This window comes from Pseudorca crassidens, chromosome 17 (assembly GCF_039906515.1).
Source record: "Pseudorca crassidens isolate mPseCra1 chromosome 17, mPseCra1.hap1, whole genome shotgun sequence".
In the NCBI taxonomy this organism is placed as follows: Eukaryota; Metazoa; Chordata; class Mammalia; order Artiodactyla; family Delphinidae; genus Pseudorca; species Pseudorca crassidens.
In genome coordinates this window covers 70,905,371-70,933,344 of record NC_090312.1, presented here as the reverse complement: position 1 = coordinate 70,933,344, position 27,974 = coordinate 70,905,371, and the positions used below count along the sequence as shown (strand labels likewise).

The 27,974-nt window shown below is 38.9% G+C and overlaps 1 protein-coding gene across 2 annotated transcripts in view; it reads right to left on the bottom strand.

Moving 5' to 3' along the window:
- SLCO5A1 (solute carrier organic anion transporter family member 5A1) overlaps positions 1-27,974 on the bottom strand; it is a 127,239-nt gene that overhangs the window by 44,457 nt on the left and 54,808 nt on the right. For both annotated transcript variants that reach the window (XM_067712106.1, XM_067712107.1), the window contains exon 5: positions 12,959-13,123. In XM_067712106.1, coding sequence (XP_067568207.1) covers positions 12,959-13,123 — 165 coding nt within the window. The remainder of the gene's footprint in view (positions 1-12,958; positions 13,124-27,974) is intronic.

Sequence of the window (27,974 nt, the reverse complement as noted above, 5' to 3'; positions counted from 1 at the left end):
TTCTGGCACCAGGGACCAGTTTCGTGGAAGATAATTTTTCCACAGATGAGGGGTGGTGGGGGGATGTTTTCAGGACAATTCAAGTGCATTACATTTATTGTGCACTTTATTTCTATTATTATTACATTGTAACACATAATGAAATAATTGTACAACTCACCATAATGCTGACAGGAGGCGGAGCTCAGGCGGTAATGCAAGTGATGGGGAGCGGCTGTAAATACAGATGAAACTACGCTCGCTCGCCCGCGCCTCACCTTCTACTGTACGGTCCTGTTCCTAACAGGTCACAGACCGGTACCAGTCCATGGCCTGGGGGTTGGGGACCCCTGTTTTAGAGTTTACTAACATTTTCACAGTTATTCCCACATAATATGAAATTAATTGTTTGGGGTTTTTATTTGTCTGTTATCATAGAACCACAGAATTTGGGAGTTTACTCCAGAGATGACTACCTAGCCCCTGATGATGACCCTTCTTTCTCGAAGGTTAGGACCCTAAGATGGGCTGGGAGCACATACCATTGGGCAAAATTCTACCGGGCAGATATTTTATATTAACACAAAATTTCTACTGACACCTTATGACGAGATTCTTGGGACTCTGATCTAAAAACAAGTAAAGACTTATCTATTATTAACTGTCAGCTCTAAAAATGCACCTGATGCTTTTACAATACTTGAGGCAACTGGAAGTTTGTTTCCTTAATTATCTTAAACATGCTCCCTAAAAGTCTTCAATTAATGTGTAGAATGCTTTGCCCAGCAAAGTTAATGCCAATGACTCTGTTCAAATAAATAAAAGTTAAGTATAAATTGACAGTTTGATGATATATATACTATATATATATGTCTTGTAACTACAACTATCAACCTATTGATTACATGAATAACTATCTCTGAGAACAAGGCTGAAATAAGAACAATAACAAAAAACTTGTAATGTCACAAATACAGACGTGCTATGGGAAAATCTTATCAAAGGATATGGACAATTACACAGCTACTCCAGGTTTGAATGATTCCACCAAGTTCAACTGCATTTCCAAAAGGGTTTGGTATTTACATAGAATATATTTCAAACAAATTTAAGGAAGATATGGCAAAATAATATTGAACTATTCTATACAAAACAATTACACACAAATCGTTCCCTGCACAGGTAAGAGAAGTATGCACCTATAATGTTTTTAAATATCTGCTTTAATCAAAAAACCAACAGAAATTATTTTCATCTTTATTGCAAATAGAAACATAAGAAAAATTTCAGTACGAAGACTTTTTTTTTGACCACGCCACGCGGCTTACGGGGTCTTAGTTCCCTGGACCAGGGATTGAACCCGGGCCCACGGCAGTGAAAGGGCCGGGTCCTAACCACTGAACTGCCAGGGAACTCTCTCAATACGATGACTTGAAAAAAAATTAACCGTTAGCCTGAAATCTGATCAGTCGAACAGTAACAAATGCAAATAACCCCATGTTCTACCTTCTAGCCAATGGAAAGATGCCACAATGAGAAGTTGAACCTGACAGCAAAGCAGATTTTCTGTGGTCCATCATGAGATGGTTCAGGTTACAAGAGGACATCACTTCAACTTCTAATAATGTCTAAGCACATGTTTCATTATTTAGTTGAAAAGAATAAGGTATTTCCTGCCTGTGTGGTATAACTATATCATGGCCATACTTGAGAGCCAAGATATTCATTAGGTCTGGACATGATTTCTACGAGTTAACAGCATCTCTGAGGAAATGAGAAATGGTGACATGAGCTGGGAGTCAGAACAGTTTGTCTCCAGCCCCAGGTTGCCACTACCTGTGAGGCCGCGAATCCTTCAGTTAGTGCCGATACCTTTATTTACCTATCAACAAAATGGACAATATTATACTCCAGCCCCTACTTTCCTCTCTTTCTCATCTCTTTCAATAATAATCCTGGTTCTCCTGTCCTATTATGGAGAATGGAATATTTGATAAAATATTTGATAAAATAGAGATGAAAGCCAGGGTCATTCTCATGAATAATTAATACTTGTGTTGCTCTTTACACTTAATAAGTCATTTTTAAACTTTTTAAAACTTCGACAGCCCTGTAAAATGGCTATGATTACACCATTTCACAACTAGTAAGGCTGAGACCAGAGAAATTAGTTAACTCACCCAAGGAGGCAAATAAATGGGCAGAGGTTGAACCCAGACCTGATGACTCCAAAATTCATCACCTTTCTCTTATAAGATGCTGAGTCACTACAAAGCAGATAGGGATCACCTCACTTTAGTAGGGTAGGAACCTGCTAAAACAGGACCACGCTCAATAAAAAGTTCCTGAGTTCTTAAAAGGAGAGACTGAATCATCAAGCTACCTTACTCTTCAAGAGTCCCTCCAAAAAGAGCAAAAAGTGTGGCAGTTCAACCTCAGTTCCATCACACGCACCAAAGGAGAAAAAAAAATCAATATGTCTGTAAAAGAAATTTAAAGTGCCAGGGAAAGGTATTACATATATCCAGAGTAAGATGGTAAGACACTAACTTGAATGCCTAGAAAAAGAAGTTGCTCACAAAAATCAGAGGATTTTGTGAGGTTGGGGGTGGGGTAGGGGAGACAGTGGGAGGTCTGTTAGTTGAGCTTTGGTGAAAGCTTGTCTAATTCAATCCCTCGTTCCCAAGATGAGATTAAGGGCCAGAGAGGTTAATGTTTACCTTCAGTCATTCATCAGATCCACTGGGCGTATCTTGGATGTGATTGAACCAAGGACGTGACGCACTTGTTAGCGGAAATGTTTTTACATTTGCTCCTGACACTTCATTCTTTCCCCTGCGTTTTCAGTCCTTTAGAAAAGCTCCCTAATCTTTCTCAGTTCAACTTTTATACAAAAATGAATCCTGCTCTGTGAACAGAATATAGTATTTTTTGATAACTAAAGCCCTTAAGGGAGCTCTGGGCCATTCTGAACCTCACTGATCATCAGGGGGCGATGAACGTAGATGTAGAAATCTGGAGAAAACTGATCTGAATGTCCTCTCAGCCCAGAAAATCCCTTATAAGTGATGTTTGTCTTTATATGTGTGTGTGTTTGCGCACGCGTGCATGCACTCGTGCGCGGGCACACGGAAAAGAAACCCCAGACGTAAGGACTCTGCTATTAATTGTCAAAGATAGGTGAAACGAAAACATTTCATCTAACTGAGAGATCTGATCAACTGACGTTTCACTGCACTGTGCTCAAACATGAAAATTAAAACACTTAAAATGTATTTCTCCCTCCTAAGAGTAGCGAAAAATAGACTTATTTGAGGTTGAAAAATAAAGGAGAATAAATCAGAGATATAAAGATTTATCCCTAGCTCAACACTGATTCGACCAAAATCAGTTTCACATACAATGTGTTTCACTCTTAAAGCAAATGCACTGTTATCATTTATATTACATCTCCAAGCCTCCATCAGTTCAGATGAAATAATCCTTCAGCCTTCATGTTGATATCAGGTCTCTTGTCTTCTCTTTCATTTTTCCCACTACCTTTAGCCCTTTTTCTCTCTTCTTACTCTTCGAATCAATTTCTCCCAGGTAATCTTTCCAGTGAATGTTTCCACATATCCTAAGTCCTAGCTTCATTCTTTTGCCTTAGATTCATTTTCATGAGAGTATCTCGTAAAGTGAGTACTGCAGTTATTACTAGAAGCTACCTTCCAGGCACTGTGCTAAGCACACCATCTACATCCCCTCATTTAATCATCACAACCTCTTTCCTAAAAGTTAAGGAACTTGTCCAAGGACACAGGCAACCCACTGGGGTCACTACACTGCAAGGTCCTTGAGGATGGGATCCCTCTGTGTTCTCATCGTGGTTTTTCCAGCACCTGGCACAGTGCCAGGCCCACAGAGGAAGCTTTATAAATATTTGTGCATGGATGGCCAATGGATGGATGGATGGATGAAGAGAAAGAGCAGGAATTTCAACAAGATCTGCCTCCCTGCAAACCTATACTACATGTCTTACCCAATACATTGAAAGTTGGAGGGGAAAGAATTAGTGCAATAAAAATTCTAAACTGTAAGCAGCTTCTCTGTGGACCAGCTCAATCTATACATTGTGGACCTGTATTAACGGGCTGCTTCGGTGTATAGCTTACAAAAATTGCTCTGTACACCTTGGTTTTAGCTACTCTATGCTGGAGAGAGTAGGGCCTCCACTGCAGTACTGTGGGGAGGACTGAAAATGATGCACAGACAGCCCCTCTCTATCCCTGTGCCCAGCTAAGAGTGGGATCTAACAAAGGTCCCAGCCTTCTACCATCACAGCACAGGCCCATACTGAAGGAAAGACTCCAAGTTTATTTAGATTCCCAAAAGCTATCCAGATTTTTCAAAGTTTTTCAGAAAGATTCTCTCTGTTGATCTTTGTAACAATCTGCTAAACCTTGGCAGGGGTAGGGGGTAAGGACTGAGTATTATATGACAAATATAGTCATGAGCTCTCAGTCTCCCTCGCCTGGCTGGAATGAGCTTCTTTGCCAGGATAAAGGCAAACTGAGAGAACTGTGTGCCTGTGAAAGACATGAGCAAGGCCTCTGATGCTGCTACAGTGCGGGACAGAGTGTAGAGTATGCCAACTTTGGGGTAAGAGAAGGGGAAATACTAATATAAAATACTGATGCATATTTATTTATTGCATACATAATACTCATAGTTACTTACATATTCAAACAGAAACAAAAGAGGGAGGAACAAAGAAAATGCTACCTGTAGAGGAAGAGAGAGAACTGGAGCAAACCAGGATGAAAGCAAGGCTTCTCTGAATGTCGTTTGTTTAATGGTTTTGACTTTCAAATCATAGAAATGTCTTACATAATTTAAAAAAAACAAATTTAACTTAAACATAGAAAAATAAAGTAATCCCTAAAAACTGAAAACAAATTAAAGCAAATAAATCTCCACAGCATATTGGGTTGTGGGCATAACCAAACAGAGAAGAATTATTTCAAATAACTAGGTCACAGTATTTTGCAAATCCCTAAGAGATAGCCTATGGACAGAAAGAACCACAAAGATGTCTAAAACTGCATTTCATATTTCATAGTTAGTAATAACACTGATAGTTGGTTTGAAACCATTACACATACACACACATACACACATACTTGGATACAGTAATTATGTAAAAGTTATTAGGAAGAAAGATTTTCAGTATTAGAGTAAAGAGATACAATATCAAAGAAGTTAAGTAATAACCTGTAATCTTACATTTGAAGTGGAAATATCAATATAACTTCATGATTCGTTTTCCTCTTTTTATTAAAAACAAAAAGGCCTAGAAACAATGACAGTCTTGTAGCAACGAGCACACCCAGTGCCCAGATGGTGATCTCCAAAGATCACTTTCCTCTAAAAGGAGCCAAGACTCCTTGGAGAAGTGTGACTGATCCCAGGTCTAGGGCAGGAAACCATAAAAACTGCTGAGGTCATTCCAAATGTTACATATGCTAGCTTGAAGGGGCTCCCAGTGGCCAAAGACTGAACAACTGGAGCATCAAAAAGAATAATGATTGCAGTAGATTAAAGTACATCAAACATATAAAAAGCCATGTGTTCGTCATATTTTTTTAAGTTTACTGGTCATTGTACCAATTTGCTAGAACAAAATTTTTTACTCTGATAATTGGTAAATAAAGAGAAAGAATCATGAAAGAAATAATGGTTTGGAGAACTGGCCAAACAGGAGGCTGGTCATCTGGGAAACTGACTTAGAGCAATTCAAAGAGAGAGAGAGATTGGGAGACAGAGACAGAGACAGAGAGAGATTGATTGATGATGCACTATGTTGTGACGTTTCCTTCCCAACACCTCCTGCCTATCTGCTGCCCTAGAAGATTTCTGCCACTTTACTCCTATGATCGGGACTAAACTAGTCACTCCTGACAATTTCATTTGAATGTATTACTTCTCTTAACAGATGAGATTTAGCAAAATGCCTTCGAATACCACTCTAAATTAGACTAATACAATGTTTTAAATCAGAAAAACTAACAAAACTCTTTAATGGGGATTTAAATTTAACACAGTCTTACAACATGAAACGGGGGAAACCAATTTGTATTGAGCACCTATGACTATATACCAAATGTTTTAAGGTACCTCATTTAACTTTCGTCAGTTGCCCTAGGAGAGGAGCATTCACATTTTACAAATGAGAAACTGAGAGAGAGTGGTTAAGGGACTTGGCTCAAATCATGCATTTAGTTAAGTGACAGAGCTGGGATTCAAAGAGAAATCCATGAACTACATCACACTTCGCATCTAAAAGAAAAAGAGATCACATGCATGCTGGACATGGTCAAAGTCTGTGGCGATGCACCATTAGTAAAAATACCGCAGTGATGAATTGCTCATTAACTATTTCCCTTGTAAGAAAATCCTGTAACTCTACAGGGAGATGTAAGAATAAGTTTATTTGGTACTTGTGGCCTTGGGAAAATGATTTAATCTAAGATTTTTCAAGCAGGCAGAAGTCATAGAGTTCATTCTAGTCCAAATTATTGTTTTCTAGATTAGAAAACAGACCTGGAGAGAAACAGTGATAAGCCTAAAACCAAACAATGGGTTAGCGGCGTGAGGGCAAAGACACTCTCCACCTTAGGTACCACTGTAGCCCTCGGGGAGCTCTGAGAGGTAACGCAGAAGGCCTGAGCCGTCCTACATAAGTAAGAGAGTGTGTGTGCCCGGCAAGGTGTGAAACGCATAAATATTGTCACTTTGTAACCATGGATCCAGGGAGTTTGGGGATGGTTTGTCCCAGCTCATCAGCATCATTTATTTTATTTTAATTAATTTATTTATTTTTGGCTGTGTTGGGTTTTTGTTTCTTTGCATGGGCTTTCTCTAGTTGCGGCGAGCGGGGGCTACTCTTCATTGCGGTGTGTGGGCTTCCATTGCGGTGGCTTCTCTTGTTGTGGAGCACGGGCTCTAGGCGCACGGGCTTCAGTAGTTGTGGCACGCGGGCTCAGTAGTTGTGGCTTGCGGGCTCTAGAGCGCAGGCTCAGTAGTTGTGGTGCATGGGCTTAGTTGCTCCGCGGCATGTGGGGTCTTCCTGGAATAGGGCTCGAACCCGTGTCCCCTGCATTGGCAGGCGGATTCTTAACCACTGCGCCACCAGGGAAGCCCCCAGCATCCTTTGCTGATGACAGTGAGCATGATGGTTCTGTACATGACGGTGCTAAGACCCCCTGGAGAGTTCTACTGTTGAGACTGTACAGAGCAAGAACCTATGTGACCAGCAAAATATAGAAGAAATAAAAATATAAGAAGTATTTTAAAATATAAAAAGTATTTCAAAAATATAAAAAGCTCCAGCTGAGACTCCATGTGGAATCTGCTTCCTGGGTGTTCCCTACACATGTCACTGGTGCCTGAGATAAGAGAGAAAGTGGGTCCTGCTGCGCCCTTCAGAGATGGCCTGTGGATGTAAAGTCCATTCTTACTTTGTTTGTTTGTTTGTTTGTTTGTTTTGGGCTTGCGGAATCTTAGTTCCCCGGCCAGGGATCAAACCCGTGACCCCTGCAGTGGAAGCGTGGAGTCCTAACCACTAGACCACCAGGGAAGTCCCAGTCCATTCTTACTTTAATGCTGTAGTTGCGTAGTATCCATGTGTAGCAGTTGTCATTTTGGGTCCTCTGAGCCTTCTTAAGCAACTGAACCCTGCCTAAGCGCCACCATGAGTGCATTGGCTAAGAACTGGCCACACGGTAAGCACTGAAACATGGCTTAAATTAACTGGTTAATGAACAAACAGAATCTGAGTATCCTGACATACTGTCCACTACAATCTTCTACCAAAGTTCTAATTGGCATTGAAGAAAAACTAATGTAATTAGTTTTTGGAAATGGCCAGTGATGCTACAGTACATCCACACCTAATACAGTCTATCTGCATTTAAAAGGTTAATTTTAACGTTAAAAAAATCTTTGTCATAAATCTACATAGGATAAAGTATTCCATTCCTGGAAAAAAAAAAAAATCTTTGTATACATTTATAAAATTAGTACAAAATGAACTTTAAAAACTATCTCCTAGGGGCTTCCCTGGTGGCGCAGTGGTTGAGAGTCCGCCTGCCAATGCAGGGGATACAGGTTCGTGCCCCAGTCTGGGAAGATCCCACATGCTGCGGAGCGGCTGGGCCTGTGAGCCATGGCCGCTGAGTCTGCGCGTCCGGAGCCTGTGCTCTGCAACGGAAGAGGCCACTACAGTGAGAGGAAAAAAAAAACAACTATCTCATAGAAGAACGGCTCTAGAAAAGCTGTTAATGCTCTCAGAAGAATGAAACCAATCAAAGCATGTTCACGCTTCACTTGCATCTAAAGACGCAACAAATCTGAGGCTGCGATTTGAGTTCAGGGGCACCGCCTTGACTCTCATCAATGACTCGAAATCAGTGGTTGAAGATAGGTGACAAATATTTGGTTAATTAGAAAGCAATAAAAATTACAGTCTATTTTTAAAAATCACACCCCAACCTAATCTCCTTATCTTTTCAAGACACAGAAAAAAAAGTATTGGGTTGGCCAAAAATTCATTCAACCCAAACAAACTTTTTGGTCAACCCAGTATCTTGATTATTCTCCAATGAAAAACAAAATAGAGTTTTCCAAGGCGATTTCCGTTGTAAAGACAAACAAATGGCTAACTCTTCATAATTCTGCACACAAAGGGTGGGATCCCAGGAAAGCCAAGGTGATGCTGAGAGGCCACAGTGCTCTAAAAACAAATGTTGTTGACCATGGTTTGGTGGCAAAGTAGAATCTTAGACTATCATTTCTCCAGAAATAGTTAAAAACAAAAACCAAAAAAAACCCCACAAACTCACTGGAAATTATGACAATAGAATATGCCTATTATAGTATTTCAGTAAAAATCATATATGCACATTTATATTCTCCAAGGAGTACAAGACTCCTGCCTCCTGCCTCTTACTGTTTGCACGTCTTCAAGCAAGTTATTTAAACCTCTCTGGACCTTTGTTTCCTCATCTGAAAAATGGGCATAATCAATAATACCTACTGCATAGGCATTAGTTACATGGATTAAATGATGTTTTACGTATAAAAATACTCAGCATCTTCTACTTAGCAAACACTCAACAAATATTATCAGTCATTTTATTACCATCACTATTATTACAGAGGTTTCATTCTCAGACCTGTTCAAGATGCAGGACTTCAAATGTAAGGTGCTGTCATCATCATCATAAATAATTTTATTTCCTAGAATACATGATTAAGTTATATTTTTCAATTTATACTGCTGTATCTATTGAAGTTAGGTAAGCTCTGGAACAAATCATTATTTACTACTTCATTTGATCCTGACAACAACACTGACACAGAGAGAGGGGAGATATTATCCTCATCAGACAGATAAAGTTCAGTTTTAGCTGAAGTTCAGGGAGTTAAGTGACCTGCCCAAAGTCACAGAGTTGGTGACCAGCAGGGCAGGGTTCATGACCGCTCCATCTAACTCCTCCTGCAGGGCTTTTCCCGCTATTTCAGGCTTTTCCAAAATATCAATTTCATTTCATTCAATAAATGTGACCCTAAGGGAGTCAGCAGAAAGACCATAAACAGGGAGGGTGCAGCGTGACCACATATCCACTGTTGCACAGGAATGAACACCAGTGGGCTGAAGGTGTTTTAGTGACACACTCATGAGTGTCACCACCTCCTCTCAGGGCACAGGGACCCCCAATGTGATGACGAGATGAGCCCAGTGGTGCTAAAGGTGCCCCCCCCCCAGCAACACCTGAAAGCATTCATCTCTCCACCGCCGCTCAGCCCACCTCCCACCTGCTTGCCTTTAGAGCCCTCTCATGTCTGTCCAAGGAAAGCTTTTCTGGGGCCGGGGGTGCTGGCTGGAGCCAGAACAAGCCTCAGCCTTCCCTGCTCTTTGCCTTTGTTCAAGTTGGTCCTGCACAGAGAGCAAACGCCTTTCCTCCAGACTCCAAATGGTCCAATTCTACTTCTCCTTAAAAGCCTGGTTAAAAGCCATTTCCGCCATGACACGCAGCTCAACACCGCCACACCGCCACGCTGCCGGCCAAAATAATCTCTGTAGCGCACAGCTTCCATTCATTTATTTAAACAGCTTTTTCTAAACTTATTTTGTAAGCTCTCTCCTCTTAGATCTGTAAGCACCTTAAGGTCCAGGTTTGAGCCTTTATATCTGCCCCGCCCCGTGTCCACCTGCCTACATACACACACACACAAACACACACACACAACACACACACACAGCACACACACAACACACACACACCACAACACACACACAACACACAGGCAACACACACACACGACACACACACAACACACACACAACACACACACAACACACACAACACTCAACACACACACAATACACACACCACACAGGCAACACACAACACACACACACGACACACACACCACACACACACGGCACAGCGCCATGCCCGGAGTCGGTATTCAATGGCTATGAGAGAGGGCGAGTGAGCAAAGGCCCATCTTCGATACATGTACGGAGCTTCATCTCTACCATGTAACACAACACAAGCAAACTGCTATGGAGGGTCAGGTAATTTTTTTAAATGAAGAAAGAACTTTAACTCGAAAACTTTGTCAGAGGAGAAATTTAAACTATTTTCAAATTCATCTTCAGATACACTTCTTAATTCTCCATGTCACTTATGTGCATGGAACGGGGTTTAAATACAAAAAATTAAATTAAATAAGTCCTTAAAAAATACAAATCTCTGCTTAGAGAGTAAGAAGGATTCAATTGATACAAATTCAAAAAATCGAGGTAAGTTTTAAAAAGAAGCATCATCCCTGTTTAATTTTACCGCAATATGACAGGCCACTCTCTACTCTTAATCAGTCTGAGTATCTCTTGACTATTACTATTTGTTATCTGTCTGGAAAGGAAGGAAAAAGTACGTGAGCTGGAAATGAAAGGCCTTTTTATCAAAACACCAAAGACTACCAAACATTGTATAAATAGCATTGGCAATGATCAAAAACAAAAAAAGCTGCTGATGACAAAACCAGAATGGCATTGGCACTGTGTGATACTGCTGCTTTTTAACCCGGATGTTGGAACGTGGGATGAACAAATTCCGTGATTTAGTTTTATTCAATCGTTTACCCTCTTCACCAAGAAGGCCACACTCAGGGACCACTGCCTTGAGCACTTCACTGTGGAACTCTGCAGCCAAAGACCCCAGGTCCACAGAAAGTTGTCTATCTAGCCTCTGCCTCAACCAGTAATTAAGAGATGGCCTTGGTCAATATGGGTTCAATACGCATCAATTCCTACCCAGCTCAGCACTGGACCACAGCCTGGTAACTCTCGAGGTCCAAATGGTGCATCTGGAGGGAAATGGGATGATCCAGAAGGATCTCCTCCCTAGCCTGGCTGGAACAGGGACACACAGGCTGGACTGATGTGTGTCCTGAAGAACACTATTCATGAGAAAGAAAGCCTTAAAGAAATCAGATTTCATGGTCAAATAAATTTAGGAGAGACTGTACTTTGAACTTTCCTTTGGGAGTTTCACAATGCCCATTGGTATATTAAGGGTTATGAAAAGTCCAGCAGCAAAGGACTCTGTACTATTTTGTTTAACTCAGCAAGTCCCTAATTTATTTGACTATGAACCTTCTTTCCAGTAACACCTCTAATATTGAAACTTATTGTGGGAAATACTGAGACCACATCTGACAGTTACATGGCTTCAGATCTAACAACAAGACAACTCGTGGTTTCCCTGTCCAAGAATTGTTGCTCAACAAAGGTTAGTGTAAGAATTAAACAAAAAATAGGATGTTCAGGATTTCTGACAACCAAATTATAATGTAATTAATTAATTACATTAATTAATAATTAATGTAATTATAATCTGTAAATTTTACCTTAATATAAGTAAAACATATATTATTTAAAACCAACAGAAAAAAACAGATTTATAGGTGACAATTAAAATGTCCATAGCAGTATACTCTTTATAAAAAGATTTGCTATCATGGACCCACAACCCAATATGTATGTATTTTTATGGGCAAAATGAAATAGAGAACAAAATGATTACCCAAATAGTTCGACTTCTCTTTCTATACAATAATATAATTTTGTCCGCTAATTTTCAGATAATCCAAGCTTGCTGGGTTTGAATGTGGAAGTGAAGGAGAAAAGTGGGAGCTGGCCATTGCAAAAGCTCTTGTAATTCTCCACTTAACCGCTTAAATCTACCTTATTAATAAATTGAGCCTTAGGTAGATACATTTGACCATCTTTGAAATCTCTAAGGGAACATCCAGGATATTACATGATATAATACACTGAAAATCCCAATATCTGAGAATTCATGTTCCCACATTTCTGAGCACCCAATTTACTATGGAAAAAAAAAGATTTGAGCACAAAGTATTATGGGTCTATGTACCAACATAAAACATCATCAAAAACAAAAGTCATAGATTGCCTTTCTAACTTCAAGCACCTCCAGTAATGCAGTTAAAACGTGTTCACATTTATGAATGGAAAATCCATGAAAATGATCTATATTTCAGACCATCAATTTTTTAAAATTTAACACTTTCAGACTCATGTCTGACCATGCAAAGATTTATTCAGATTTAAGTTTTCCCATTTCATTCTTTTGAACTGAGAACCGTAAAAACACAAATATGCAAAGTTCTCCCTTTTCCAAAACACAGTTGGTGAAAATGTTACACTTCAGTACAATCTGAATTGAAGAGAAAACATTCAAAGACTTCCTCCTCCTAAAATCTGAGGTGGGGGAAGGTTGCTGTTCATGAACTTGAATTTAACACCTTGATGTTAGAACGAACTTTCTCTTTACTCATTGCATTTTAGTTTAGTGGTCAAAAATGATCATGGTTTCAAGGAGTTCTAACGGCAGTGCCTTACCAGTGTAGATGCTGGCATTGGAAGCTGGAATACCAAACTGTGACTCGATGAACTTGGGAATGAAGGTAATGAAAGCAGTTACAATGGCACTCTCAGCTGTGTATGACAAACTCACAAAAAGGAATGTCATGTTGCTTAAGATCCTGACAGCTGCTCTTGGTAGGTCTATAAAATGACAAAAATGACAAATGAATGTTATAAACAAGGGATGGAGAAGAAAAGAAAATTGAATTGCTTTTGAAATGAACTGGAAATAGCCATTCAGCAATATAGGAAAAATTGATGACTGATTAGAACTCATCCCCTTTATTAAATAGATTTGGGATTTTTTTTAATTTTTCAACTAGGATAAGGAAATTTAATAAAGAATCTAAAAACATACCCATACACAAATATCCTTATAAGAAATACCCCAAACCTATGACTCCTGTTTCAAAAACTGCTTAAAATAAATGATTTGCATTTTTTATTGACTGAAATAATGGTATTCTTTGTTAAGACCCTGAAGTCTACTAAATGTATAAAGTACATGCAATATAGTCCTAAATTATAGCTTCCACTTCACCCAACTAACACTTCCCTGAGTAGGCGCACTTCTGAGATGCCAGCTCTCTGGCCTGACACCCACAGCAGAGGAATTGGTACATGATATGGGACATCTGTTCTTCCAGCCTCATTGTGAAACAGGAAATAATACAGCTAAAAAGGCATAAGGGATAAGGCCACCAGGTCAGACACTCCCAGGGACTTTGGTTTGGGGAACAAACAGAAATGATCTCCAAAGGAGCCCGACAGCCCAGGGGTACGGGCTCCGTACCTATCCAGCCACCTCTCAAGGAAGAGAGAAAAGTCCCATTTTTGAATCTAGGCATTTATTCCACAGAACTTGCCATATATATGCTTCAAGATGTATGTGCATTTTCATTACAGCGTTATTTATAAGAGCAAAAATTTAGGGGGAAAACATAGATGTCCATCAATGGGAAACGTTTACATAAATTATGCCACAGCCTTGTAATGAAATACTATGTAGTCGTTAAAAATGAAATGGAGCTTTAGGTACTAGCATGAAAGGAACTCCAAGCAATATTTTTGTGAATGAATAAAGCAAGCTGCTGCAGAAATATATATATGCCTGTGTGCATAGATATATATATAATATTTAGGTAAAAAACAAGCTAAAACAATGGATTTATATATGGTAGAAGGTATACACTTCAATATATATAATGCCAAGAAATGCTGTGAATGGGAGTAAGATTGGGAAAGAGAAATAAAAAAAGATTCTTGTGTATATACTTTTGTATAGTTTGCATTTTGTAATGTGAATTAACTCACGTGTGTGATCTTTACATATCTTCATGGAAAAGGTAAGCTGCATTACTTCTGACACGTACAGTCTCTCAGTTATCAGAACAGTTACGCCCTTATGCTACAACAGGGTCTCTCTTAACTCTGTGCTATTAACTGTATTCCCCACAAATCCGATCGGCAAATGTCAAGCTCATCCACTGAGTGTCGAGATTAATCCCCTCCTGGAGGAAGCTGTCACAGCCCCTCCAGACAGATGGAAGTGTTCCTTCTCTGTGCTCCCACCACACGCTGTTCCTGTCCATCTATGCTCATCAGTTCTTTTGCAGCTGCACATGTTTTCCCATCTGCTTCTTTCAAGAGAATGTAAATGCCATGAAGGCAGGACCTTGGTACATCTTTGTATGCCCAGCTCCTGGCACAGATCTGACATTCAGTGGGCACTCAAAAAATATTCCTGGAATGTATTTATTTAGTAACACTTTTTAATTTGTACTAAAACAATATCCATATACTTATGTGAAAATGAAGTCTGTTCCAAGGATGCCTGATTTCCTCCTGGGGAGAGAGTTAGGTATTAAGGAAGCATATGTCATCAAATTCAGGGTAGTCCATGTGGTGGTGGACTTACCAAAACCACAGAAAAATGTGAAGGACCAAACAGATCATCTTTTTTAAAGTGGGGCTCTTTAAAGCTAAAGAATCCTAAAGGGATGTAGATAAGATTATAAACTAAAAATCCCATTAAAAGAAAAATTTAAATGTGAACAAAAGAACAAGGAAGAGATATACAATACTGGCTTTATGCAGCCTATCTGGGAGAGAAATAGTTTGTATGCTTGAATTTTTCAGATAATTGGGCCATTGCCTTTTTAAGCGATAGAGCTTTGAATATTTCCTATGCATTAACTGATATTACTGGAAATCCACAGCATAATTTGACATGTTCTTCAAGATTCAAACTCATAATTATGAATAATATCTATATGCTAATTTGTTTTAGCATATGTATATATTTTTTATACAGCAGGTTCTTATTAGTCATCAATTTTATACACATCCGTGTATACATGTCAATCCCAATCTCCCAATTCATCACACCACCACCACCTCCCTCCGCCGCTTTCCCCCCTTGGTCTCCATACATTTGTTCTCTACATCTATATCTCAATTTATGCCCTGCAAACCAGTTCATCTGTAAGATTTTTCTAGGTTCCACATATATGAGTTAATATACGATATTTGTTTTTCTCTTTCTGATTTACTTCACTCTGTATGACAGTCTCTAGATCCATCCACATCTCAACAAATGACCCAATTTTGTTGCTTTTTATGGCTGAGTAATATTCCATTGTATATATGTATCACATCTTCTTTATCCACTCGTCTGTCAACAGGCATTTAGGTTGCTTCCATGACCTGGCTATTGTAAAGAGTGCTGCAATTGGGGTGCAGCACTCTTTACACTGGGGTGCATGTGTCTTTTTGAATTATGGTTTTCTCTGGGTATAAGCCCAGTGGTGGGATTGCTGGACCATATGGTAATTCTATTTTTAGTTTTTTAAGGAACCTCCATATTGTTCTCCATAGTGGCTGTATCAATTTACATTCCCACCAACAGTGGAAGAGGGTTCCCTTTTCTCCACACCCTCTCCAGCGTTTGTTGTTTGTAGATTTTCTGATGATGCCCACTCTAACTAGTGTGAGGTGATACTTCATTGTAGTTTTCATTTGCATTTCTCTAATAATTAGTGATGTTCAGCAGATTTTCATGTGCTTCTTGGCCATCTGTATGTCTTCTTTGGAGAAATGTCTATTTAGGTCTTCTGCCCATTTTTGGATTAGGTTGTTTGCTTTTTTAATATTGAGCTGCATGAGCTGTTTATATATTTTGGAGATTAATCCTTTGTCCGTTGATTCGTTTGCAAATATTTTCTCCCATTCTGAGGGTTGTCTTTTCATCTTGTCTATGGTTTCATTTGCTGTGCAAAACATTTAAGTTTCATTAGGTCCCATTTGTTTGTTTTTGGTTTTATTTCCATTACTCTAGGAGATGGATCAAAAAAGATCTTGCTGTGATTTATGTCAAAGAGTGTTCTTCCTATGTTTTCCTCTAAGAGTTTTATAGTGTCCGGTCTTACCTTTAGGTCTCTAATCCATTTTGGGTTTATTTTTGTGTATGGTGTTAGGGAGTGTTCTAATTTCATTCTTTTACATGTAGCTGTCCAGTTTTCCCAGCACCACTTATTGAAGAGACTGTCTTTTCTCCATTGTATATCCTTGCCTCCTTTGTCATAGATTAGTTGACCATAGGTGCATGGGTTTATCTCTGGGGTTTCTCTATCTTGTTCCATTGATTTATGTTTCTGTTTTTGTGCCAGTACCATATTGTCTTGATTACTGTAGCTTTATAGTATAGTCTGAAGTCAGGGAGTCTGATTCCTCCAGCTCCGTTTTTTTTCCCTCAAGACTGCTTTGGCTATTCGGGGTCCTTTGTGTCTCCATACACATTTTAAGATTTTTTGTTCTAATTCTAAATAAAAAATGCCATTGGTAATTTGATAGGGATTGCATTGAATCTGTAGATTGCTTTGGATAGTATAGTCATTTTCACAATATTGATTCTACCAATCCAAGAACATGATATATCTCTCCATCTGTTGGTATCATCTTTAATTTCTTTCATCAGTGTCTTATAGTTTTCTGCATACAGGTCTTTTGTCTCCCTAGGTAGGTTTATTCCTAGGTATTTTCTTCTTTTTTGTTGCAATGGTAAATGGGAGTGTTTCCTTAATTTCTCTTTTAGATTTTTCATCATTCGTGTATAGAAATGCAGGAGACCTTTGTGCATTAATTTTGTATCCTGCTACTTTAACACATTCATTGATTAGCTCTAGTAGTTTTCTGGTGGCATCGTTAGGATTCTCTATGTATAGTATCATGTCATCTGCAAACAGTGACAGTTTTATTTCTTCTTTTCCAATTTGTATTCCTTTTATTTCTTTTTCTTCTCTGATTGCCGTGGCTAGGACTTCCAAAACTATGTTGAATAATAGTGGTGAGAGTGGACATCCTTGTCTTTTTCCTGATCTTAGAGGAAATGTTTTCAGTTTTTCACCATTGAGAATGATGTTTGCTGTGGGTTTGTCGTATATGGCCTTTATTATGTTGAGGTAGGTTCCCTCTATGCCCACTTTCTGGAGAGCTTTTAAATGGGTGTTGAATTTTGTCAAAAGCTTTTTCTGCATTCATTGAGATGACCATATGGTTTTTCTTCTTCAATTTGTTAATATGGTGTATCACATTGATTGATTTGCATACATTGAAGAATCCTTGCATCCCTGGGATAAATCTCACCTGGTCATGGTGTATGATCCTTTTAATGTGTTGTTGGATTCTGTTTGTATTTTGTTGAGGATTTTTGCATCTATATTCATCAGTGATATTGGTCTGTAATTTTCTTTTTTTGTAGTATCTTTGTCTGGTTTTGGTATCAGGGTGATGGTGGCCTCACAGAATGAGTTTGGGAGTGTGCCTTCCTCTGCAATTTTTGGAAGAGTTTGAGAAGGATGGGTGTTAGCTCTTCTCTAAATGTTTGATAGAATTCACCTGTGAAGCTATGTGGTCCTGGACTTTTGTTTGTTGGAAGATTTTTAATCACAGTTTCAATTTCATTGCTTGTGATTGGTCTGTTCGTATTTTCTATTTCTTCCTGGTTCAGTCTTGGAAGCTTATACCTTTCTAAGAATTTGTCCATTTCTTCCAGGTTGTCCATTTTATTGGCATAGAGTTGCTTGTAGCAGTCTCTTAAGATGCTTTGTATTTCTGCGGTGTCTGTTGTAACTTCTTTTTCATTTCTAATTTTATTGATTTGAGTCCTCTCCCTCTTTTTCTTGATGAGTCTGGCTAATGGTTTAGCAATTTTGTTTATCTTCTGAAAGAACAAGCTTTTAGTTTTATTGATCTTTGTTATTGTTTTCTTTGTTCCTTTTTCATTTATTTCTGCTCTGACCTTTATGATTTCTTTCCTTCTGCTAACTTTGGGTTTTGTTTGTTCTTCTTTCTCTAGTTCCTTTAGGTGTAAGGTTAATTGTTTATTTGAGATTTTTCTTGTTTCTTGAGGTAGGCTTGTATAGCTATAAACTTCCGTCTTAGAACTGCTTTTGCTGCATCCCATAAGTTTGGATAGTCGTGTTTCATTGTCATTTGTCTCTAGGCATTTTTTGATTTCCTCTTTGATTTCTTCAGTGATCTCTTGGTTATTTAGAAATGTATTGTTTAGCCTCCATGTGTTTGTGTTTTTTACGGTTTTTTCCCTGTAATTCATTTCTAATCTCATAGCATTTTGGTCAGAAAAGATGATTGATATGATTTCAATTTTCTTAAATTTACTGACGCTTGATTTGTGACCCAAGATGTGATCTATCCTGGAGAGTGTTCTGTGCGCACTTGAGAAGAAAGTGTAATCTGCTGTTTTTGGATGGAATGTCCTATAAATATCAATTAAATCTATCTGGTCTATTGTGTCATTTAAAGCTTCTGTTTCCTTATTTATTTTCATTTTGGATGATCTGTCCATTGGTGTAAGTGAGGTGTTAAAGTCTCCCACTATTATTGTGTTACTGTCGATTTCCTATTTTATAGCTGTTAGCAGTTGCCTTATGTATTGAGGTGCTCCTATGTTGGGTGCATATATATTTAAAACTGTTATATCTTCCTCTTGGATTGATCCCCTGATCATTATGTAGTGTCCTTCTTTGTCTCTTGCAACATTCTTTATTTTAAAGTCTATTTTATCTGATATGAGTATTGCTACTCCAGCTTTCTTTTGATTTCCATATTTATGGAATATCTTTTTCCATCCCCTCACTTTCAGTCTGAATGTGTCCCTAGGTCTGAAGTGGGTCTCTTGTAGACAGCATATATATGGGTCTTGTTTTTGTATCCATTCAGCAGGCCTGTGTCTTTTGGTTGGAGCATTTAATCCATTCACGTTTAGGGTAATTATTGATATGTATGTTCCCATTACCATTTTCTTAATTGTTTTGGGTTTGCTTTTGTAGGTCCTTTTCTTCTCTTGTGTTTCCCACTTAGAGAAGTTCCTTTAGCATTTGTTGTAGAGGTGGTTTGGTGGTGCTGAATTCTCTTAGCTTTTGCTTGTCTGTAAAGCTTTTGATTTCTCCATCAAATCTGAATGAGATCCTTGCTGGGTAGAGTAATCTTCATTGTAGGTTCTTCCCTTTCATCACTTTAGGTATATCATGCCACTCCCTTCTGGCTTGTAGAGTTTCTGCTGAGAAATCAGCTGTTAATCTTATGGGAGTTCCCTTGGTTGTTATTTGTTGTTTTTCCCTTGCTGCTTTTAATAATTTTTCTTTGTCTTTAATTTTTGCCAATTTGATTACTATGTGTCTCGGCATGTTTCTCCTTGGGTTTATCCTGTATGGGACTCTCTGCACTTCCTGGACTTGCGTGGCTATTTCCTTTCCCATGTTAGGGAAGTTTTTAACTATAATCTCTTCAAATATTTTCTTGGGTCCTTTCTCTCTCTCTTCTCCTTCTGGCACCCCTATAATTCGAATGTTGCTGCATTTAATGTTGTCCCAGAGGTCTCTTAGGCTGTCTTCATTTCTTTTCATTCTTTCTTCTTTATTCTCTTCTGCCACAGTGAATTCCACCATTCTGTCTTCCAGGTCACTTATCCGTTCTTCTGCCTCAGTTATTCTGCTATTGATTCCTTCTAGTGTAGTTTTCATTTCAGTCATTGTATTGTTCATCTCTGTTTGTTTGTTCTTTAATTCTTCTAGGTCTTTGTTAAACATTTCTTGCATCTTCTCGATCTTTGCCTCCATTCTTTTTCTGAGGTCCTGGATCATCTTCACTATCATTATTCTGAATTCTTTTTCTGGAAGGTTGCCTATCTCCACTTCATTTAGTTGTTTTTCTGGGGTTTTATCTTGTTCCTTCATCTGGTACATAGCCCTCTGCCTTTTCATCTTGTCTTTCTTTCTGTGAATGTGGTTTTTGTTCCACAGGCTGCAGGATTGTAGTTCTTCTTGCTTCTGCTCTAGCATATTTTTTAACTTTCCATTTATTTTCTGATATTTTTCTGGTTGCAAGAAAATTCCTTCCCCACGATATGTTGTTTGTATTTGTTTTCACCTGCTGATATCTTATTTCCACATCCACTTTAAGTTCTTCTACAAAGCCCTTTTAAAGTAGACATAAGCTTTCAATCTTGTTCTTTTGTCATCCATTTTTTAATATTTTTTTATTTATCTTAAATTTTTAAATTTATTTTTGGCCATGTTGGGTCTTCGTTGCTGCATGCAGGCTTTCTCTAGTTGTGGCGAGCAGAGGCTACTCTTCCGTGTGGTGTGCGGGCTTCTCACTGTGGTGGCTTCTCTTGTTGTGGAGCATGGGCTCTTCAGGCGTGGGCTTCAGTAGTTGCATCACGCAGGCTCAGTAGTTGTGGTGCACGGGCTGAGTTGCTCCGTGGCATGTGGGGTCTTCCCAGACCAGGGATTGAACCCGTGTCCCCGGCATTGGCAGGCAGATTCTTAACCACTGTGCCACCAGGGAAGTCCCAGTCATCCATTTTTAAAAAATAAATTAGCAATTAATAAAATTAACTTTTCTGTTCATGTATGGTTCTATGGATTTGGGGAGGCGGTGGTTACTTTTATTTATTTTTTTTTAATTCTTATTGGAGTATAGCATGTTTTTAATTTAAACTGAGAGTGGGATGAGGGGTAGTGTTTGGTTTATTATTATACAAAGCAGATGAATTATTATTACTATAAAGTTGTTGACTAGATTTTATTACCTGGAAACTTACATTTAGAGCCAGGTATAAATTATAAACATTAAGTACCAATCAAACATACTGATCCATATTAATACTTTTTATAATTTTCCTGACACAGATATTTTTGGAAATAATATCTCTTCTTGTGGGGAAAAAAAAAAGGATTTATCTGAAGTTTAGTGCCCATTCAGTTTATTTTCCTTATGTTTAAATTAGAATAAACACCTTTTTAAAAATAATTTTTTGAGGTGAAGTTCACATAACATAAATTTAACTATTTTAAAGTCAACAATTCAGTGATATTTAGTACATTCACAATGGTATGCAATCACCACCTGTCCAGTTTCAAAATATACTTTTTTATTATAAAAAAATTTAATCATTTATGTTCAGGGATGAGGTTGGAATTCACCTTTATTTTATTTTTTATATTTTTAAATACTTTCTAAATTTTCAACCATGAACATGCATTGCTTTTATATTCCACCCCCCCCCCAAAAAAAAAACTTCTAATTTAAAAGGATGCAGCAATATGTCATCCTCCTAGAGAAGTCTTCCCTGACTCAGGCCACTAACTTAGGAATTCCTTCTTCCTTTTTCTTCAACTTCCTCAGAAGGTATATACCTCCATTTTAAGACTTACATTTTATTATGCCTATTTTCCTTTCTAGCTCCCTTTGAGGCAAGGACTGTAACTTTTCATATATGTATCCTGAATTCTTCATCCTGTAGTAGTTGCTTAATAAAGATATTTGTGAGAGAGGAAAAGAAGCAAAGAAAGGGAAATTTTCTTGAGATAGACATTGCCAGCCATCTATCTCAATAATTAGAATTATACTTGGGAACCAGTCTAGTCCTTTCCTGAAAGTCTTAGGTAATGCCAATTTCTTAAATCAAAGTAAAATTTGAGGGAAATATCAACAGAACAAGCAAAGAAAGGTGGCTTAAGTGAACTAAGTCAAACCAGGCACAGAATTCCCATTGGGCAAAGACAAGGAGACCATGGGTAAAAATGGAAGCACCAGAGTGGGGGGTCATTGTTATGTAGAATGTGGAGATCTTTATAAAATAACATGATGCCAAAATACAGGGCTGAACCCAAGCCTCAGCCTCGAGGGCTTGGGAAAGGCCCTCCAGAGGATGGGGAGAGGGGAAGTGGTGGAAAGAAAGGCAGTGGGAGCTCCATATAATAATTATAGTGGAATCGGGCCAGGTAAGAGTGTACCTCTGGCTGTAATACAGAAGCTTCTTTTTTCCCCATCAGCTTTCTATTAATCACTTTTTCCCTGTATTTTATAATGTTTTGACATCTTAAAAAGCTTGCTGGCTGGAGAGAGACTGGACTACCAGTGCTTAGATATAGCAAGGGCTCAGCTGGGAGCACATCTTTTATACGGAAACCAACCAATCCTGAGTTTATATGATCCGCCACCTTGTTATCTAACTCTCACACGCCAAGCCAGTATCTTCCCTGCCCTAAGCCACCCAGACAACTAGAAAGCAGCCCTACAGCCCAGAGTCGGCTGGAATCACTCAGACTAGCCAGTGGTAAGCTGATACTCTGTCCTGCCTTGTCTTTCCCATGGAAACCCCAATAAGGGCTCTGCCCTTGGCTTTCCCCTCACTCCTGTCTTTCGTTTCCTGACCAGAACCTGGTGCTTCCCCTGTGGCCCCGTATGGCATGGTGTGCCCCCTTCTCCTGGGAAATGTAAGTCATAAATTCTTCTTTCAATGGCATTGACCTCTCCATACCATCACTCAGTCACCTCCATAAATTAAAATCCTGGAATCACTTTCTTTAACATCTCTCCATGAAATTTCCTTTATCTCCAATCTTTTAGTTCTTATTATTTATATACTTTTAAGCCTTCAGATGCATCAAAAAGCTGGTGGAAACATACCATACCATGCAGTGAAAACCTCAATAACCTCCTTTATGGCCTGTAAATCTTACACCCTCCTGTATATTTCATGGACATGTAGCAGATACAACTTTACCATGCCTATTACAAAGGAGCATCAAACTATTTTTAGTCACTGTCTTCCTGTAAAAGCAAAACCAAAGTTGCTCTTCGTATGTAACATGGACAACACAGGACCCCAAGTGCCCCCATTTCCTGCCCATTTTCTTTGGAACTAATGATGTCCCTGGGCTCCCCCATCACAAGTCCCCATTAAAGTATTCCAGTTTCTTCCCCCACCCCACAGCATACTGACAAATGGCATTTCCTGTTTGCCAATAAAAGAGCAGAAGGAACTGGATGACCCTGGCACACCACAGTCACCTCTGGGTGAGCACACAGAGCTCCTGAACCACTTACCTGCGGACAGTGGACAGAAACGGCAGCCACTGGGCCCAAAATACATTATTAGTGGTTACTGGCCACAGTACAATCCTGCTTGTTTAAATCTAATGCGTATTTATATATATTTCTAAGTAGATACTACTCTGATGAGTAGTAGTCCCACAGTTAGTTTGCACTGAGTATTTGAAAAGTGTTTTCTTTTTTAGCAATTCTTTGCCATGCCTGTTACCATCTACATTTTGCCTCTTAAGCTGAAGGTACAACAAAATAAATGTAAAAGAGAAATGAAACAAAGAAATAGATATAGAGAAGATGAGATGAATGGATAAAGAAGATGTGGCATATGTTTACAATGGAACATTACTCAGCCATGAAAAAGAATGAGATTCTGCCACTTGCAACAACATGGATGGACCTAGAGGGTATTCTTAGTAAAATAAGTCAGACGGAGAAAAGCAAATACTCTGTAATCACTTATATGTGGAATCTAAAGAGTAAAACAAAAAAATGCATATAGCAAAACAGAAACAGACCCGCAGATACAGAGGACAAACCACTGGTTACCAGTGGGAATAGGAAAGGGGGCAGGGGCAAAATAGGTATATGGGATGAAGAGATACAAACTACTGTGTATAAAATAAATAAGCAACAAGGATATATTATGCAGCACAGGGAAATATAGCTATTATTTTGTAATAACTTTAAATGGAGTATAATCTATAAAGATATTGAATCACTATATTGCACACACAAAACTAATGTAATATGTAAATCAACTATATCAATACTTCAATTAAAAAAAGAAAAAGAAATTCATCATATTTCCTTGAAAAGAAAGACATAGAGATGATGTAAATAGAGCAGAACATCAAAGCCAGAGAAAAGAATTAAATATTTCTATGAGATTCTTCCTGGGCTTCAAATTTGACCCTCAGTTTCCTGGCCACCAAAGCAGAAAGTTGTATAATCATCACTAGCAGAAACATTCTAATTTCCTTGTGGAAAACAATGCTTTTCTTAACTGTGTCCTAGAGCAGCGATTCTCACAGTGTTGTCCTTGGACCACCAGCATCAGTATCACCTGGGAACTTGTTAAAATGCATATTCTCAGGCCACACCTCAGGCTTCCTGAATCAGACACTCTGGGCTGGGGTCCAGCACTCTGGGTTTTCAGAAGCCCCCGTGGTGCTTCCTAGGTAGGCTAAGTGTGAGCACTCTGTTCTCAAGAAATAGGGTTTTATATAAAGGACACTGAGCAATGCTCTTATGGCAAATGTGGGGAATTCAAGCAACAGCTTTCAATATAGGCTGCAAACCTAAAGCTAAAGTGCAATTCAGCAAAAGAGCAAAGGCAAAACACAAGAGGCTAAGATGGCATGTCCCAGGCACGTGGCTTTTGGTGATCTCTCTTTGCTGAGTCAAGTATTGCCTCTAACATATTCCATGCTATACTAGTTTTTAAAACACCTAGCAAAGAACCACATGCGATGGTTCTTTGTTCTTAGGCAACTCAAATTCAGAATTTATTCCCCCTGCCCCTCTATTCCTCTCTCCATCATCTGAGGTTGAAACCCTGAACCCGACTTTGGTACCTCCCTCCCCATCATTCCCATAGCAGTTGCCACATTCTATAAACACAACCTCTTCCTTCCCGCCTCATCATTCAATAATTCATTCTTCAAATATTTACTGAGTATCTACTAGATGGTGGGGATTTATCAGGGAACGTGACGGACAAAAATTCCTTGCCTTCATGGAGCTTACTTTCTCATTACTGAGACTATAAATAAGATAAGTAAAATACATAGTATACTACATAGTGATGAGTGCTAAGGAGAAAAATAAAGGAGAGAAAGAGATAAGCTTCGGAGAGGAAGGTAGAAATTTTTAAATATGGTGGCCAAGCAAGGCCTCATTGAAAAGGGACCATTTGAAAAATACCCTGAAGGAAGCGAGAGGATGTGGGAGAGAGCGTTCACCACACGGGAATGGCAAGTGCAAAGGTCCTGAGGTGAGAGTGTGCTGGCAGATTTGAGGACCAGTGATGAGCCCAATGTGGTTGAAGTAGAATGAACAAATGGGATTGCAAGAAGGATATGGGGGCAGGCAGGTAACCAGTGGTTAGACTGGGAGACCACAGAAGCTTTAAGCAGAGGAGTGGCATTTCAACAGGATCCTTCTGGCTGGAGAGTTGAAAGCAACTGAAAGGGGACAAGGAGGGAATTCCCTGGCGGTCCAGTGGTTAGGGCTCTGCGTTTCCACTGCAGGGGGCATGGGTTAGATCCTGGTCAGGGAGCTAAGATCCCATCCCGGCGTGGCCAAAAAAAAAATCAATTTAGCATGCTACTGTCCTTTCCATCTGTACTAAGCAAAGCCATCATCACCTCTCTCGGGCTCTGTCGGTAGCTTTCTAGCTGGGTGCCCTCCTTCCATTCCACTCCCTTCCCTCCCTAATCTACCTAACAGAGTGCTTGCCAAAGGCTGCTCAAACCTCCCCACTGCCCATTTGGGCCAAACTCAGTTAAGGTTAGAACTCTCTATGCACAATATGGTCCCAACTTACCCTCCCAACCTTACGTCCCAGGCTTCCACCATGCACATCCAACACACCAACCACAATACACTCGCTCAGCATTTTCAAATACATCACCCCAGTCTGACCTTCTTGCCTTTGCTCTCTCTGACTGGAATACCCACACCATCCCACCTCCACCTACTGACATTCTCCCAGTCTTCCAAGGTCCATCACAAATCCCACCTCCTCCATGAAACCTTTCCTGATCCCTCAACTAGATGTTCCCTCGCCTGCCTCTGACTCTCACACCATCTTCCTTTTTGGCCATTAGCATATTTCCATCTGTACTTGTCCTGTCTCCCTCAATGGACTATAAGCTCTCTGAGGGCAAACCATGGCTCACTCATCTTCCGATCTGCCACAGCTTGGAGTACAGCAGCTTCTACAGAGTGAACAGTCATTGAATTAAATGATGACATCACCCTCTAGTGATCAATCCTCTATAACTTCCAATAGCCTCTTTAAATCAGTGCATCACCTCAGAGTAGCTATTTTACTTAGGATGATAAATATATTCTACTTGAACACAAACAAAAGTCTAGCAGAGAAAGTCTGTTGTACTTTATGTTAATTAATAATGCCAAGAAATGAAGCTTAAAAGGTTAAAAGTGGACACAAAAATAAACATCTTCTTACGATTAACTGCTACCAAAAGCTTTCTATTTAGGAAAATGTCCAGGTAGAGTCAGAAGACTTTTAAAATGCTGGACCTCAAACCTCAGGAAAATTGATCCACTTAAATATTTTAGCTGTTTATTTTTATGGGTAAGATGTTGAAGCAATCAGTGCTATTTTCTTTATGGGATGGTGATGCAGACACACTAAAAATTCTACTTTCTCCTTTGTGGTGTTTTAAATGTCTTATTCCTGCATAATTTATAATAAGAATCTAGAAACACTGAGTCAGATTTTCCCAATGTCTATCATTAAAATGTGCAGGCAGAGGGTAGAAAGTGTAGTGTATTTTCTTCTTGCGTTCTCTGCAGTAAAACTTCTCAAGGAGCACCATTCTGTATGGCCTAAATCATTTTTGTTTTTAGGAACTAAAAAAATACTAACTTGGCCACCTTTCCACCTTCTCTTTGAAGAAGCTAATATTGATGTACAGATTTCAAATATAAAGTAAAGACTAAAAGGAGCCTTACTCCAAAAAACAGGACAAGGAAAAAGAAGATCTGCGAATCAAACTCAGATTTAACTCAAAATGAAATCTTAGCAACAACTCTTTCATTCAAGACCTAAATAATGAATCTCAGCTTTGGAATACAAATTATGTCAGTGATGGAATGATTCCCAGAGATTTAACTGATCTTTTTGAAAATCAGATTAAATATTAGACTGCCATTTCCTATAGGTGACGGTATTAGAAACCAAAATGTGCAAGATATATATGAATTAATTTTAAATATTGTATTTGAACATTATTCCAATGTCATCAATATCACTTGAATAATTTTTAGCAAAACATTTTCACTTTATATTCCCATTTGAACAGGATTCCTTTCTAACAAAAGAAAGTGTCTCTGGAAGTTCCAGGTCTAGATACAATTAGAGAATCCAGTGCAAGAAGAAGTAATAAAATAAACCAGCTCTGCGTCCTAATCAGGAAGGTTCACTGCCGAAGTAAGATCCGTCATCATAATTAAGGCATAGAGTGAAAAAGTTGAGAATTTATCAGAAATACTGACGAGAAAACCAGAATGAAAATGGATTTTATAAACCAACTACCCATCACTGTCAAAAGACTCCTCTTATTCTTTCCTCTAAAAGAAAATATCCTGAACCATCAAACTGAACATAAAAAAGATGGAGAAGCACAATCCTTAGCAGTACAAGAAGACATCCAATAAAACAGTACATAGGTTCAATTCTGAAAAATAATTTTCAAATCCCATGATGGCTTTTACCACTTTTGAACCTGCCTGCCTAAGTGAGCTTTCCCCCGAAAGCAGGAGTTGAGTTAAGGATTCAAGGCCAAACAGTTGATTTGGGCGATTCAGGAAACACTGGATGGGA